Below are 16,325 nucleotides of genomic sequence, written 5' to 3'. Positions count from 1 at the left end.
GGGGGGGGGGGGGGGGGGGGGGGAAATCAAAATCAAAATCAAATAAAAAATTATGCAGAGTTCTTACATCAGAACCGCCACCAGCAATAGTCTCCCACATCTCCTTGACATCCCCATCTTGATCCTTCAACCCTTTCCCTGAGAAGGCTTTCTTGGATAATCTACTCTTGCCTCCGCTACCACTTCCAAATTTTTTCTCAGATTTGAATCTCTTCTCCATTTTTTCACTACTTATCCCCTTCTTCCTTTTCCTCTCCTCCGATCCCTCCCTCACAAACTGGCCCGCTGCATCATCATAATCGTCCGCCAAACTAGAGGGCATTGTTTCCTTACCAGCCAAACTCTTTTTGATCAACCTCTTCCTAGGCCTGGCCTGGGGCTCCTCCGCATCATAGACCGGAGTCTGAGATCGCTGCCGTCCACCCCAATCACCAATATCCTCATCTAATAGTTCGTCAGGATTGTACGGTTCAGGGGATTGCTCACCGTCTGACTGTATATGGTCAAAGTCCATCAATGGTTCACCATCCTCGTCACGGTACCTGATACAAACAAAAACCTTACAAAAAAAGAAACAAATCACACTTAAAAACCCTAATTCAATAATGTCAAGTGCTCACGGATTGTCTTCGTAACCCATTGACGATGATGAAAATTGCACGCAGAAATAGATGAAGCAGTAAACACGCTCGTCAGGAGAGAAAACACGAATTGATCTCGATCAAAGCTGAACCGCAACAGATACAACTTCGCAACCGATCGGAGACGAAGATATTGAGTGACGCGTTTTGCGATGGGCGAACCAAATAAAAACATCCGTAATTCAACATTCCATTCGATAATGGTGAAACAAAATTGGGTATCGCGGGAAGGAGAGCGGTAAATAGCATAAAATAACAATAATACCAACAACAAAACCAATAAACCAAGAAAACATGCCCAGAAAGATTAGGAAAAACTTCAAAACAAACCTAACAAAGGCGAGCTTCGGGATTGCAAACGAGAATGAGATTGAAGAACGGAAATGCTTTTGGGAGAACGAACGGATGGTTGCTCTCCAAGTGCGAATGGAGGCAAGAAGACGAGAGAAACAGAAGAAGGCTTCCCGGGTTTATTTAAGGGTTTCTCTTTATTTTATTTTATTTTTTTATTTTTAATTAATTCGTAAATTTGAACGATATGAGAGTGCGTTAAGCTCGAGATGACGTAAGAGAAGGCTCTATTCTTTTGTTTTTATGAATATTTAATTTTCTAATTATTATTTTAAAGTATCGAAATAATTTTAAGAAAAAAAAATACGATTTAATTTAATCTAAATGGATTAATAACCATTTTAGGCCTTAAATTTCCATTAAGACAAAAAAAAAATCAAATAATTATAAACTTTGCCCTTTTTTACAACTAAAATATTGTTTTGAAAAAATTAATGTGAGTAAAATATGAGAAAATACGCCTAATTTAAAAAATTAAATAAATAGTTATTAAAGTAAAATAAATAAATAAATAAAAATTAAGAGAATGAATATTCAAATTGATATGAGTATGACTACTAAACATAAGATGCTCGAAACATCACATTGTCGGAAAGGTGTCACAATGTAGCTGATAGTTTAATACTATTTTATATACGGTAGAGAAATTCCAAATTTAATTCTTATTTATATAAACGAGCTATTAAAATCATATAAACTGATTTGAATTTATATCTAATGGTTATTAGAGAATACAGTTATATCGATATTACATGAAGATATTAATACTCGAACTAACAATACCCAAATGGATAAGCATGTTACTGCTTGAGTTACGTAAATATTCAATCAGCATTAAAATTCAACTAGACAAGAAACAGTAAAAAAAAAATGTGTTGATGACTATTTTGCCCCTCTCATTTGTCGAACTACTTCAATCATAGTGGTTGTGAGCTAGAGTTACTGTAGGTTATAGTCATGGGACTCCAATAGAGTGAACAATAAGGATAACGAGCGTGGAATTAACTAAGAGGACGATAAGAGCAGTGAACAAGTGCTTGGTAGTCCAACAGCCACATTGAGCACGTACGAGAAATTTACTATGCTTCAAAAAAAAGGTTCTAGAGAACAAGCTTAAGGGTTTGATTATTGATGATAGTGACGACATTGGTATAATAGGGCAACTATTATTCGAAAGAAATACTTTAATTTCCACTAATAATTATTAATTATTAAATTAAAGAAAAAAGACTTCACTGCCCAGCTCACAGGTTCAAATTCGGACCATCAGATTCGCGGGGAAAACAAAGGTTGTCACGTGAAAATTTGTAAGACATTGGGGTTAATTAAGGGTTTCGAAAAAGAAAAAAGAAAATAAAAAAGGGGTTTCGAATCTTTCCACACGTTCTCCAGAAAACAGTGAAAAACGTCAGCGACGACGTCCGTCGAGGTTCGAATCCCGGACTCTGCTCCGTGGATTATCGGGAATCCTGTCTCTGGTAGCGCTCAAGGCCTTCAATCTTCAAGCTTGAGAATTTTTTGTTTCAAATTTCTCCAACTTTCGTAAGTTCTACTCCCAATTACGCCATTCTGTATATTCTGATTATTCTTTGCATCACTTTTGCTGGTCACGAGATGCTCTTCTCGCAATTTAGCAGCTTAGAAATCTGTCGCTTGTTGCGTTGAACTTTATCTGAATTTCTCTATCAACTTCGCTATTTTTCGTGTTAAACTGGCAGTAGTCGGAACAAAATGTTAAGTGATAGCTGAACTTTCGTGCATACTTGCAACGATTTCTTGAAATCTAACTTGATCTCTGCTTGCAATCATGTGCCTCGGTCTATTAGTTTCTTTATTTTTTTTTTCCTAGTATGCCCAAAATCCGGAAAGAATTGAAAATCTGGCTTTATGGTTGGTTTTATTTGTTTGGATTTATCGGAATCACTGAAGGTAACCATCCACCCTGTTTCATTAATTTGACCATAAAATTTGATGGTAAATGGAGATTAGCATATTTATTGCAATCAGACAGGAAATATTGAAATTGTTGAATATAGAAAGGGAACCCAATTATATCACTCGAAATGTAACTGATCTCTTCCCCTTTGGAGTAGAGGTTCTGAAAAAATCTGGGTGGGTTCAATGACTTATCAACAAATTTACTATTGAATCTCATTACGATGTTTAATTCCCTCCGGTTGAAACTACACTAGGGAAAAAAGTACTTTTCCCTCCATTTATCCATTATATTCTTGCTATGCGTCTCCATCTTTATCTTTCTTTAGTCAGGTTTTCCAGATGTTCCACCTTCACTTTTGACAGATTTAATTTTTAATTATATTAATGGAAGTTGTCCTGTATGCAAAATGGGCATTGGAAGACCTGATTTATGGATTTACCCTTTTGCTCTGAAGTTTTGTGGGAAGTTTCTGGAGCTTTTTGATGTTAGTTCGATATTGAGCTGGAGTAACGATGACATGATGGACAAGCTAATTGTCTATCCCCCTTTGTAATAGAGGGCAGTTTCTCTGGCAAGTGCGTTTACTACTTGCATTAATTGGAATTTCGGTTAGAAAATAATATGGGAATTTCAAGGTCATGAGAAATCTTGGGAAGAGACTTAGAGGGAAGCTCACTCCAATATCTCCCTTTGGGTTTTATCTACAATTTTTCCGTGATTTCTATTGTTTTTTATTCTAAACAACTTGAGTTCCTTCATCTCACTTTCCCTTTTATATCACCAATCAACCCAAAAGTTTTAAGCTGATAGGTTATAGTAAATTTAATTATATCACCCCAAAACAACTTTACAAGGGTCAACATCGGACCTCCTACACTAATACCATGTTAAATCACCAAGCTGATGGGATATAGTAAATTTAATTATATCAACAATTCATCACCTACCCTCTTGTTTTGTGTGTGTGTGTGTGTGTGTGTGGAGGGGGGGTGCTTTTTTTTTTATGTGTGGCCCACTCTTTTGTCCTTAGCATGTGGAAGCCACTACTTTCCTTCAAAGAGTAAAATTTGTTCAGTTTCATTGGATAAGCTCGTGTGTATGTTTAGCCGTTGACCCAATACGGTGAAAAAAGGTCTAAATGAACTTTGTCACTTCAAGTTGGTCATCATTTATCTCCAATAGGCAGATTGTCAGTTTAGTCTCGAGTGTAAATGAAGTGATGGAGTAAAGGCAAAAGAAGAAGAAAGCTTGGAAAAAGCTAACAATGCACGCACACTATACATGTACACATGTATGCATATATATATGTTTTGCTTCCATATTAATAGATAAGTATGGCTTAAGGACAGTATTGAATCCCTTGTACTTACATCTATAACATGGACACCAAATTTTTATTTTCATAAAATGTAAACCAAGAGGGAGAATTTTCGCTTCCAGATGGCTTAGACAAGGTAGGTTCAATTCAAGCCAACTTGAGTAGCTTTTTTAAAGCTCTTTTGGCTGTAAGGTTGATGCTTCTCCTTCCCTCTATTTGTTGGGTTGAGTATAGTGTTCATAAAAAAAAAAAAAAAAAAAAAAAAAAAAAAAACTTCAAAAAAAGTTTCAATAAACAGAGAAAAATGATGATGAAAATGTTACCNAAAAAAAAAAAAAAAAAAAAAAAAAAAAAGAAGAAGAAAAGAAGAAAGAGGAGTTTTTTTTGTTTTCGATCTTTTATGTTATCAAGGAAAGTAAGACTAGGACTACATATAGCTTTGCTATTGTGAAAATGAGGGGCAAAAACAACTGATATTATTTACGTTCTTTATAATGTAGGACATTTCAATTTTTTGTTGGAAGGAGGCGTCTATTTGATAGAGAATTATGGGTGGCAGTGAGATAAATAAATCAGCGAAGGAGGAATCCAAGTCTGCGCCTGCCACTACACAGGTCTGCTTGTATGTTTTATTAATGTCATATGAATTAATTTTAGGTTAAATTACAAGTTTAGTCTCCAAACTTTCAAGTTTGCTTCTGTTTGGTTTCTGAACTTTAGAAAGTGTAATAAGTTCTTACACTCTCAACTTTGCTAAATAAGTCCTTCTCCTCTTTGACGTTTTTTAAAATTTATGGATGTACCAGACACAAAATTAGAAGTTTAAAGTTCAATTAAGCATAAAATTTAATTTTATATCTATTAGGCTATTTAGTTTTTAAATTTTTTTTTAAAATGTTAGTGACTTATTAAACACAAAATTGAAAATTCAAGGACTTATTGACATTTTTGAAGTTAAGGGACCTATTAGACATAAAATTGAAAGTTCAAAAACCTATTAGGCACTTTTTAAAGTTCAAGTACCAAATAGACACAAACTTTAAAGTTTATGAACTAAACTTGTAATTAAACCATAATTTTATTTATGAAATTTTTTAAACATAGGAGCACCAAGGGAACAATTGGCAATTTCATTATATTTGTAAAGACAAATCCTGCAAAGCATATACAATTATCCAACATTAAAAATTTCTGTGGATAAATTCTTCAAAACAAACACGATTAAACTTGATTCACAGTTACTAGGATTCAAATACCCAGACATTTAAAAATTTTAGACATCTTTGATTCACTAACATTCTATTCCTTCATTGATCAAAATGAAGTTTGAGTTTATCACTCAAAACTTCTATCTTATGGAGGCTAGTGACATGATTTTCTAAAGTTTCCAATATCTTGAGAGATTTAGCCTTCAAATTTAATTGTCTTACAGGGCTGCTTCTTAAATTTTGTATAGTTTTTGTGTTCTTTCAGGAAGAGTCTCCAAACACAAGCACTGGCATTGTTAATCCTGAATGGTCAGGATTTCAGGTTCTTTTTGTTAAGCCTCAAGTTTACATGGTTCTCTATTGGATATGCATTGCGGTTTACTTCTTATCCTTTCTCATGTTTTTTTAACCCTTCTTTTCCTTTAGGCATATTCTCCAATACCTCCACCTGGATATTTGCCAACAAGCCCCCAGGCACACCCATATATGTGGGGGGTACAGGTATGTAACGTAGCTAGACTGCTGCTTTATATAACATTGACCTTTGCTCCAAGTTTCATAATTTTCAATTAGCTGGTATCTTGTTTTCCTGGTGTTTGAGGTATTCCATTGGGTGGGCAATCTCTTTAGCATATTTTAAAAGTTTCTTACTCAGGCCAAAGGTGTTTTTCGGTCATCATTTTTTCTAACGTTCTCAATATAGTTTCTCGTGACTGTTTTTGCTCTTTCCTTTTCTATTTTTGTTGTTATTTCTTAATATTTTGTTGTTAAAATAATTTGTTGCTGGTATTAACAAGTTAATTGGACTTGTTCCTGCCAGATAAGTTAATTAGTATGAGAGATTGGCTGTTCCCGAAAATAATTAATTATAAACAAGTATTTGTTGGCTGAACGTTTGCCGAAGTTTGACATGGTTCTCACTTCTCCTCTTGAAATGGTGGATGGATGGGTCATTAAATTGCGTGGAGCTATGGAGCTGAGCTTTCATTGAAGCTTGGGATTCTGCTGGGGACAGCCAGAGGGCACCCATCTTTTTCATTTTTTTTTTTAGGGGAGGGTGTGGGAGGAGGGGGGCAGAAAAGAGAGGACAAGATTTCCTCAAAAGAAACCCAGGAGAGCTCACTCAAAAACACCCCATTTGGCACAAATAATACTAATAGAGTAATTATAAAGGTGTCTGGGCTAACTACTGCAAACAAGAAGGAATTTTATCAAGATTGATAATCTAGCTGGTTTATACTCTTGCTCCTGGTGTATCGGGGGAGACTTTAATGTTTGATGATGGTCTCTGAAAAGTGGATCACTGACCAAAAGTATGAAGAGATTTAGTAGATGTAGTGATTACCACATGCATATTCTTTTATTGAATGGATGGTATTCTTCATCTAATTTCATATAGAGCTAGATTCATACACTTCTTGACGTCTTTATTGTGTCTAAAGTGTGGTCGTCTCATTTTTACAACTTTTGGGCCTCAAGGAAAGTTACGTGCACTTTTTATTACTTTCTTATTCTTCTCGAGATAGTGATTGCATATGGGGATCGCACCCTCGGAACTTGAGAATCGTTGGTGGAAACATGTTAAAATGCAACATTAAGTTCATGAGTGATGTGCTTATTTGCTTAAAACAAAAGATGCCAGCATCTTATAAATATTTTATTGACAGGTTGTCCTCTTGTTTTTTACAATATTTTCTTACAACTTGTAAATATTGTAGTTATAGAGTTCCTCTATGCCGGTATAAGAATTCCTGGTTGTTATGCTTACATATGTTCTTATACCTTTTTATAATCAGCCTAGCTTGTCAAAATTATCGTTGATATTTCAAATAGGCATGAGCGTCAGATATTTTATGGAGAAGAAATCATCCATAAAATAAGGAATTATCCCCTTTTTGAGCTTCACTTTTTTAATTATTGATTAGCTGAAACATCTAAACATTTTTTCATTCTTTACCAGATAATATTCTAAATGTTTGATGCAGCCCATTATGCCCCCTTATGGTACCCCTCCACATCCCTATGTTGCAATGTATCCCCATGGTGGCATATATGCTCATCCACCTATTCCTCCGGTACTTTTTGTAGATTTATTTTTCCTGCAGTTCGCAGTTTATATTTGCTTATATCTTGGATTATGTTAACCCTGAGAATCCCATGCTTGTCACAGGGATCATATCCTTACAGTCCTTTTGCTATAGCTTCTCCAAATGGAATTGCTGAGGCTTCTGTAAGTTTCCAGCTCCACTGGCTTATGTCTTTAATAACATCTTTTCTCAATTTGAGGAGGACTGTGGGTGAATGACTGGAAAAAATTTACATAGGGGAATACACCAGGCAACATGGAAGGGGATGGTAAGCCCTCTGAGCTGAAAGAAAAGTTGCCAATTAAAAGATCGAAAGGAAGTCTGGGAAGTTTAAACATGATCACTGGGAAGAACAACGAGCTTGGTAAACCATCAGGAGCATCTGCTAATGGTGTTTATTCTAAAAGGTATGACATGTCATGTAGATATATTTGGGATCGGTTGTGCTTTCAATTCATGATGGTCAGACTTCCATATTTACTTGCTTTTAACTTTTGTGATTGGGGTCTTATGTGGACACAAGTGCAACGTATAGGGCAGGTATCAAGAATATAATACATTCTAAGTCCTCCAAAAGGTTCAACTGGCCGACCTTGTTTTCTGCTTTGATTTTTTCTCTCAGTTCTCATTAATAATAAGAAACTGTAAACTTGTTTCGCTGACTGCACACTTGAACTCCAGTCTAGTATTCTGTCGTATTGAGGTTTGACAACATTAGTTTGCATTGAGTTTAAAGAATATTTTGTCCTGTCCTTAATTTACATCTCATCTTTCACATTTACATTTAGCTTATGTGATGATGAACCTCACTGTGCAGCACTGAAAGTGAAAGTGAAGGTTCAAGCGAAAGAAGTGATGCTGACTCTCAAAATGTAAGCGTTCTGCGGCTACAATAACCATGTGAATGTTTATTCTATAGATTCCTCCATATTTCTTGAAGGCAGGGTGTGGATAGGCCCAAGTCCAAGTTTGCCCATTCCGTTTCCTGTTTTATTGTGTTTATTGTTATGCACAATTGGAGTTTGAAAGTTTATTTGTGGAGGAAAATCACATATTGAGTTATCTGTTATATTACTGAAATGTTAAAATCAATATCCATAACTTGAGAAGGATGGGTAAACATGCGCCTGTATCTATTTGGTTATATTGTTTTACATTTACGATTGCTGTAGATGTTATATATCAACCTATTGTTGTTTGAGGGGCCCCTCGTACCCCTTGGGTTCTGTCCCAACACATGTAATTTGATCTATCGTAGCTTCACTGATTTTTGTAGGATTCACAACTAAAATCTGGATCTGGGAAAGATTCTTTAGAAGGTTTGGGACTTTTTTCTATTATGCAGTCCATGTATTCAGTTTTTTATATTGATGAGGAAGTTTTTTTTCTTTTGTACAGGTGGAGGGACTCCTAATGGTTTAATGCACGGTTCTCAGAATGAAGGACATAGTCTCGCTCATCCATTGGTGAACCAAACAATGTCCATAATACCAATTCAAGCTTCTGGAGCTGTTTCAGGTCCTGCTACAAATTTGAATATAGGAATGGATTATTGGGGTACTCCTACAACTTCTGCCATCCCTTCATTGGGTGGGAAGGTCCCTTCCGCTCCGGTTGTGGGAGCTGCTGCTGCTGGGTCACGGGACAGCATTCAGTCACAGATTTGGTTACAGGTTTGGTCCAACTTTGTCGAATATTGCGCTTGAGTGGGCTCGGATATCCAAAGTTATATCATATAGACATGCACATACATCAATTCACTAATTATGTAAAATGATAAAATTACATTGTGGACATGGAAACTTGAATACAATTTGAATTGGGGAGGGAAGAAAAAAAAGGATAAGGACACACTTGAATTTGGTGTTAGGTCACAAAATGAATGGGAATAAGTTCAACCTCTTCTTCTCATACTCAGGCCCAGGTGTACTATTTCAACTAATGAGTAATTGTAATGCATGCTTGTACAGTGTTAATGCAAAATCATTCTTTAGTATAGGTAAGTACTATCAACCCGTATGGCTTTGCTTGAACCAGCTTGACCAAATATCAATTTGAAGAAAAAAAATATCTTCCCAGTTTTCAGTGTTTTCAGATGAAGAGAATGAGGTTTTACATGTTTTTTTTGTGGATCCAGGATGAAAGAGAGCTAAAAAGGCAAAAAAGGAAGCAGTCAAACAGAGAATCTGCTCGTAGGTCTCGGTTGCGCAAACAGGTAATTAGGCATTTTTTAAATTTATAATCAAATTGGACGATCTTGACTCATGCTGCCATATTTTAATTAATTGGATTTTCCTGCTTGATATATTTATTATTATTATTTTCACTTAGGCTGAATGTGACGAGCTTTCTCATCGTGCCGAAGCTTTGAATGAGGAAAATGCGAGTCTTAGGTCCGAAGTGGATAGGATTAGGAGTGAGTACGAGCAACTTCTTTCAGAGAATGCTTCTCTCAAGGTGATGCCAATAACTTGAAATCTAGACATTTTTACCATTTATCTCAATGAAGCAAAGAAAAGAGTGGGGTACGTGTATAATAAGAACGACATCGTTGAAATCGACCTTGCTATTTCACTTCCGTCTTTCTTTAAGACCCCATAGTTTTGATATTCAAGCTTGTAGATTGAATCTCCAAATATGAAGCCATGTTTGATTTTCAAGGCAGAATAGAAGTGCCTTTTCATAGACTCATAGGAAAGGGTATCAATGAAAAGTAATGGAAATGAAGATTATTTTACCTTGTACTCATAATTTACCTGAAATTTTCTTTTCTACAGAGGAGGCTTGGAGAAAGTGATGGAAAAGAAGATCCAAGAGCCACCAAAGATGGCCAAAATGTGAATAAAGAAGCTCAGCGTACATCCTGGACCGAGTTCACCAACGGGTAGTTAGAATCTACCGTAGTTACTTAATTCAGCTCCAGGCACATAACCTGACCTTGCATAGCTTGTCGTTTACATTTCATAAGAACTGACCTGCGTCGTCTAGGCACTGTTGATCGTCGTTTCATTCTTTCAGAGGCTTCGTCTTTAACCTTGAAGCCCCGTGTTAGTATCCTTGTACCCCATATTTGATGAGTGTTATGCAACATGTCAGTTGATTTTTTTTTTCTTGTAAATTATGTTTTCGTGCTAGTTGAGGTTGAAATCGTGGCATTTCGATATGCTTTCGAACATTGATTTGAGTTGCAGCATATTCATAATTGTATTCAGCATTTCCATCACCAAGATTCCAAGATTCTACAGTTCTTTTGCAAGAACAACAACCAACAGTGCTCTGAACATGCATTTCATTTTCAAGTAGAAAAGATGTTCTATTTCCAACTTTTGTGGTCTCTGTCTTGATTCTCAGTAGGATATTGAATTCAACTAAACAAATGAGCATTTGATAGAAAATTTTTGAATTTCAACAAACTAGTCTAATACCCTTGGGTGTTAGTAACATTTAATAATCGCGATGGTTATGGGTCTAATAATTCACTTACGTTTTATGTTTAAATAAACAGTAATAAATTTGAAATTAAAATTGTATGATCTGAACTATGGTTAGACTAGGGTGTGTCAATTGACCTAAAGAAAACATCTTGAAAATTGATCGAGTTTGAATTAGTCAAATTTTATTTAATTTTATTAAATATATTAATAATATAATTAATTTTAAATAAGTTTAAAACTTGTAATTCAAATTAAAATATAAACTATATATGAATTATTAAGAAATAAATGTGGAAATGAACTTTGCAAAGCTATTATAGATAATTAATAATTTTAATAGTCACATTTATATGTTTTACAAATTTTTGGATGTTAGTAAAATATTTTAAATCTTTGGAAGATAATTTGAAATAAAAACATTTACACCCGCAAATAAGTGAATTTTGCATTTTATTTAAATTTTAAACTTTTATTTTTTAATATATTTCTGAAATTACAAGTTTTTTTTTTTTTTAATAATTATTAAAATATTGCATACTCTTTATAGTTTAGAAATTCGTTGACGTTAAATAATTTGTAGTTTAGAAATTTGTGTTCAATAATTTATTTGATATTTTTAAAATTTGACATTTGTAGTTTATTTTATTTTGTTTTATTTATTTATTATTCAAAGTGGGGGGAAAAATCTTAGTGAAAAACGTAATCCTGCGTCTATCCCTCGCGAGGGTATCGTCGGTCTTCATTTGTTAAGCGACTTCTTCACGTTGCACAAAATGCAGATTTCCGGTGTAATCGGCGACGTTTCCGTCGTGTTTCCCTCGGCTGGAGGCATCAGGTCGTCCGAGCTGAGACACTGTCATGCCTCTATCGATTCGAAGAATTCCATTTCCGCTGGATTCTTTAGAGTGAGTTTTCTGTTTCCTCTTTTCTTTTCTGTAATTTGACTTAATCTAGTCAAATTGAAAGCTTCCATGGGAAAGGTTATGAAGCCTTGCTTCGATTCCACCACGCTTGTGTTTATTTTCTCTTCTTGCATTATTTTTCAACAATTTGAATTATATATACTCCGTGTTGTATGTTTGATTTGTTAGTTTATGGATTGACCTAGTGAAGATGTAGGATTACTCAGAATCGAGATTGATGACGGTGTCTTGAAGAGGAATTAGTTAACAAGTAATAACTTTATGGAGTGCTTTTTTGTTAAGAATCTGATGTATACTGAATGGCTATCAAATTGGCTTACATAGATCCTCATTTTTGGTGATTAATTTTCGTAAAGTACAAAGATATTGTATTGGGGAATCAAGAAAGGGAGAATTTATTAGTTTTGCGAATGCATTGGATTGAGAAAGTTCAGAAGAGAGTCTCAAATCAAAGTTGGAAAGTATTATCACAATTGTGCTTTGATACATGGGCATGGTATGGAGGACGTCATATGTTCATATGCATTACTGTTCACTTCCATCTATTTATGGTTTGGCCACAGATGCGCAGCGACAAACTTGTCATTTTGTTTATGTAAAAAATTTTTGACCTTCTTTCTCTTGTTTATCAGGGGTGTTCATCATTTTACATGCCAAAATCTGGATCTAGTTTGGATAAATTTCGATTAAGGGGCTTAAGTATTAGAGCTTCAGGTGGTTCTCAAAATGTATTTCCAGTTGCACCTGTTCAATTTGAATCCCCTGTCGGTCAGTTATTGGCCCAGATTTTGCAATCCCATCCTCATTTACTTCCTGCAACTGTTGATCAGCAACTTGATAACCTTCAAACTGAGAGAGATTTGCAGACAGAAGAGGCTTCTTCGTCATCTCAAGATCCTCTCTACAAGTAAGTGCGTGTTCTCTCTTTCTTTTCTCTCAGCAACAAATCACGTTTATAGGTTCTTAAGTAAAGGTAGTGTTGAGTAACTATATGCTGTGTGAAAGATTATGGATTAAGCTGGAATATTCATGTTTGAAATTGCTTGTTGGCCAATTTTCTCTCTTAAATTTAAAAGAAACAGCAATTTAGTGTGGCTGTTATAGCTATCTCCGTGCTTACGGTTCCACATCCACCATCTAAGAAGCTCAAATACCATAGTTTAGCTGGTTTGTTTGTGTCCAACAGTTGGACATGCTGACCCTTGTTGGGCACATTTCGACACTGATTACCACAATAGTTGTGTGTTAGAGGCTAGTTGGACAAAGTCAATATAGGCTCAACATTTGTTAAGTATACTAGATAGAAACATAATAATATAAGACAAAATAATAAACTTTGAGAGTGAAATATTCTGGTATAAAAATTATATATATTTCTTAAAATGTATATTTTAATTAATGTGTTGTTGCCATGTACATGTCGTAGATGTTTAAAAAATGACCGTCTCCTTGTTCATGTTGTAGTTTTCGTGTTTCATATCTCATATCCATATCCTTGCTTCTTAGTCCACAACAGATGGGAATAAGTTTTGTACATCGACCAAATTATCAATTAATCACTTGATTTCTATTATTGGCTTTACGTGAGAAGTCACTAATGCAGTTGAATCAATGAATCTTAGGAGGATAGCTGAAGTGAGAGAGAAAGAAAGGCGAAAGACATTGGAAGAGATATTGTACTGCTTGATTGTTGGAAAGTTTGTTGAGAACGACATTTCGATGATCCCCAAGATAACTGAAACCTCAGATCCTACTGGCAGGGTTGATTTTTGGCCAAACCAAGAGCAAAAACTTGAATCTGTTCACTCTCCTGAAGCATTTGAAATGATACAAAGTCACTTGTCCCTTGTACTTGGAGAACGATTTGATGGCCCCCTTACTTCCATTGTTGAAATGAGCAAAATAAAACTAGGCAAGCTATATGCAGCTTCTATAATGTATGGATACTTTCTTAAAAGAGTTGATGAACGTTTCCAACTTGAAAGGACCATGAAAACTCTGCCTGAAGCATTTACCAGAGACTTTGATGAGTCATTACCAGGAAATCAACTCTGGGATCCCGATTCCTTGATCATGATTCCACCTGATGATGAGGGAGTCGGTGACAGTGTAGGATTTATGGATACAGATGGTGGCAAATCGAATAGATTGAGATCCTATGTGATGTATTTGGATTCTGAAACACTTCAAAAATATGCAACATTGAGATCCAAAGAAGCTATATCTTTGATTGAAAAGCAGACTCAGGCATTGTTTGGAAAGCCAGACATTCGGATAGCTGATGATGGTTCGATTGACACACTCAACGACGAAGTGATCACTGTTACTTTCTCCGGGCTGACAATGTTAGTACTTGAGGCAGTTGCGTTTGGATCATTCCTCTGGGATGCAGAGAGCTACGTCGAATCAAAATACCAATTTGTCAAAAGCTGAAAGATAGGTTGCTGGAAGCATATGCTCGTGTAACTACCGCAACGGGTTTATTCAGTGATGGCGAGTGAAGAAAGGGGCTTTAGCTATGTTTTTGTCAAAGATGTATAGTGTACCTATGACTTGGACAAGGGCCAACACTTGCGTAAATCAAACTAGGAACTTGAATGATGATTCTTTTCTCTCCCCATGTCAAATCTGAGATGGCTACTTCAAAACTCTTGCGTCCTTACGATTATTTTATATGGTAGCTATTTGTAAAGTGTATTGATTTTCACAGGATTTTCCCCCTTGTGGGGCACCAATTGTCCATGGAGTTGAGGGTTGAATGTTCTAGAAAAAGTTTGTGGCTGGTTAGTTCACATGTTACATTTTTGTTTCACAAAAATGTAAAATGATTGTATAGAACATTTAGAGTGATTCTTTTACGTGAAGACATCTTTTTCGACCATAGGACATGCATTCTCACTCCATATGTTAGAATTAAAGATCAAATAAATACGTTCATGTATTTTAAATAAAATTTTATCAATCAGTGTTCAAATTAAACATAAAAATGAAAAAAATATAAATTATATATATATATATATATATGATGATTTTGCAAAAAAAAAAACTAAAATAAATAATATGGAAGTTTTGGAAATTTGATAACATAGGCTTTGAAATTTATTAAATACCTTTATTAGGACAGATTTTTTTAGATTTGAATTTTAATATTTTAATTATTTGACAAAAAAAAAATAGATGCGAAAAAATTGAACTTATAATTTCACTTAAATTTAACGGCAAAATTCACCTAGTGTGGAAAAAAGGGGGGGTATTTCCGACATTATGTAACAAAGATTAAGGAACCTAAACGAGCTGGATGAGGACATCATGAAACCAATATCGACGCTGTTAGTCTCTGACACGGTTTCTCCATTGAAACGTTCAACCGTCTCCGCCGTATCTAGACGGTTAGAAATCAAAGGTTTCCATTTTACCATAATACCCTTGTTTCATGGCTTAATTACAAAATTCCCCTCCTCAACTTTTTCACGGGGACAATAATACCCCTATTACCTCGAGAAATTTACCATCCACTCCTCAGATATGACCTACGGAATAACCAAAAATAACAATGAAGTCCAGCGCCTAACCTATGTTTGGTAGGTAATCACAGTGCTGTCATAAACAAACTCATCCCCTTTTCATTTTATTGCTTCAACAGTAAGAAAATATAAATAAATTATATTTAAATTCAAACTTCCATTTTATTTTTATATCATAATTTTTAGTCAAAATATTATTAATTAAATGGAAACACCTGTCCATCTCCATTAAGCATGCATTTCAACAAGAAAGATTTATTACCATTTTTTTTATTAAAAAAAATTATTGTCATTTTCCGTTTTTTGAATTAAAAAAAATAAAGAAAATTAAGGTCACCAGCTCATCCAAATATATAATTTCTTCCCTTACTCTCTTCTTCTGAAAAATCACTTATTTTATTTTCCTAAAATTTTCCATAAAGCCTGTCAATATTAAAGTTCCATTAATTTTAATTTTTTATTTCAACAATAATCATTATTCTTTTCATTAATTAAGGTGGGATATTTGAGAATAATAATAATAATAAAACACATAATATTACCAAAGTGGGATGGTATATATATAATTATAGAGATATTTTTAGTTGTCAAAATCCTCTTTTCTTGACTTTTAACATTAATAAATTTATTTTACATGGATGACTATTAATATATAAAGTAATAATCAATAATAAACAAACAAACAAATATCTATTAATTATTTAAAATATAACGTGGAGATTTAATCTTAATATAAAATTTTAATTATTTAAAGTATATCGTGGAGATTTATCTTAATACAAGTTTTTAAAACTATTATTTTCATCTTTAAAAGTTTTTATTTGGCCTTCTAAATATCGAAAGAAACGGTTTAAATTTAAATTTAAGTTTTAATCGGAACGTTAAACTTGAAATTAACTA

At 34.5% G+C, this 16,325-nt stretch overlaps 3 protein-coding genes across 7 annotated transcripts in view; 2 read left to right on the top strand and 1 right to left on the bottom strand.

The window, feature by feature from the left end:
• LOC111490883 (protein IWS1 homolog 1) overlaps positions 1 to 1,107 on the bottom strand; it is a 5,090-nt gene extending 3,983 nt beyond the window's left edge. The window contains exons 1-3 of the mRNA XM_023139526.1: positions 972 to 1,107; positions 621 to 747; positions 68 to 542 (exon numbers count right to left, since the gene is read on the bottom strand). Coding sequence (XP_022995294.1) covers positions 68 to 542; positions 621 to 640 — 495 coding nt within the window. The 5' untranslated portion in view covers positions 641 to 747; positions 972 to 1,107. The remainder of the gene's footprint in view (positions 1 to 67; positions 543 to 620; positions 748 to 971) is intronic.
• Positions 1,108 to 2,356: 1,249 nt separating this feature from the next.
• Positions 2,357 to 10,767, top strand: LOC111491309 (bZIP transcription factor 16). 5 transcript variants are annotated; one of them, XM_023140177.1, is made up of 13 exons: positions 2,357 to 2,482; positions 4,750 to 4,863; positions 5,723 to 5,779; positions 5,884 to 5,958; positions 7,443 to 7,532; positions 7,628 to 7,687; positions 7,782 to 7,951; positions 8,362 to 8,416; positions 8,821 to 8,863; positions 8,943 to 9,217; positions 9,682 to 9,759; positions 9,876 to 10,001; positions 10,322 to 10,767. In XM_023140177.1, exons 2-13 carry the CDS (start codon positions 4,798 to 4,800, stop codon positions 10,430 to 10,432), a joined length of 1,206 nt encoding a protein of 401 aa, XP_022995945.1. In that variant the 5' UTR covers positions 2,357 to 2,482; positions 4,750 to 4,797; the 3' UTR covers positions 10,433 to 10,767. The 5 variants fall into 5 exon arrangements, with proteins under 5 accessions (XP_022995945.1, XP_022995944.1, XP_022995946.1 ...); XM_023140176.1 differs by having other exon boundaries at positions 2,357 to 2,534; XM_023140178.1 differs by having other exon boundaries at positions 2,365 to 2,470.
• Positions 10,768 to 11,662: 895 nt separating this feature from the next.
• LOC111491448 (UV-B-induced protein At3g17800, chloroplastic) lies at positions 11,663 to 14,613 on the top strand. The gene is made up of 3 exons (XM_023140369.1): positions 11,663 to 11,883; positions 12,534 to 12,808; positions 13,524 to 14,613. The coding sequence occupies exons 1-3, from the start codon at positions 11,752 to 11,754 to the stop codon at positions 14,332 to 14,334; spliced, it is 1,218 nt and encodes a 405-aa protein (XP_022996137.1). The 5' UTR covers positions 11,663 to 11,751; the 3' UTR covers positions 14,335 to 14,613.
• The last annotated feature ends 1,712 nt before the right edge of the window (positions 14,614 to 16,325 follow it).

This window comes from Cucurbita maxima, unplaced genomic scaffold (genome assembly GCF_002738345.1).
Source record: "Cucurbita maxima cultivar Rimu unplaced genomic scaffold, Cmax_1.0 Cma_Scf00016, whole genome shotgun sequence".
NCBI lineage: Eukaryota > Viridiplantae > Streptophyta > Magnoliopsida > Cucurbitales > Cucurbitaceae > Cucurbita > Cucurbita maxima.
Note: the sequence above shows the minus strand (reverse complement) of the source record. Positions and strands in the feature narration are given on the sequence as shown.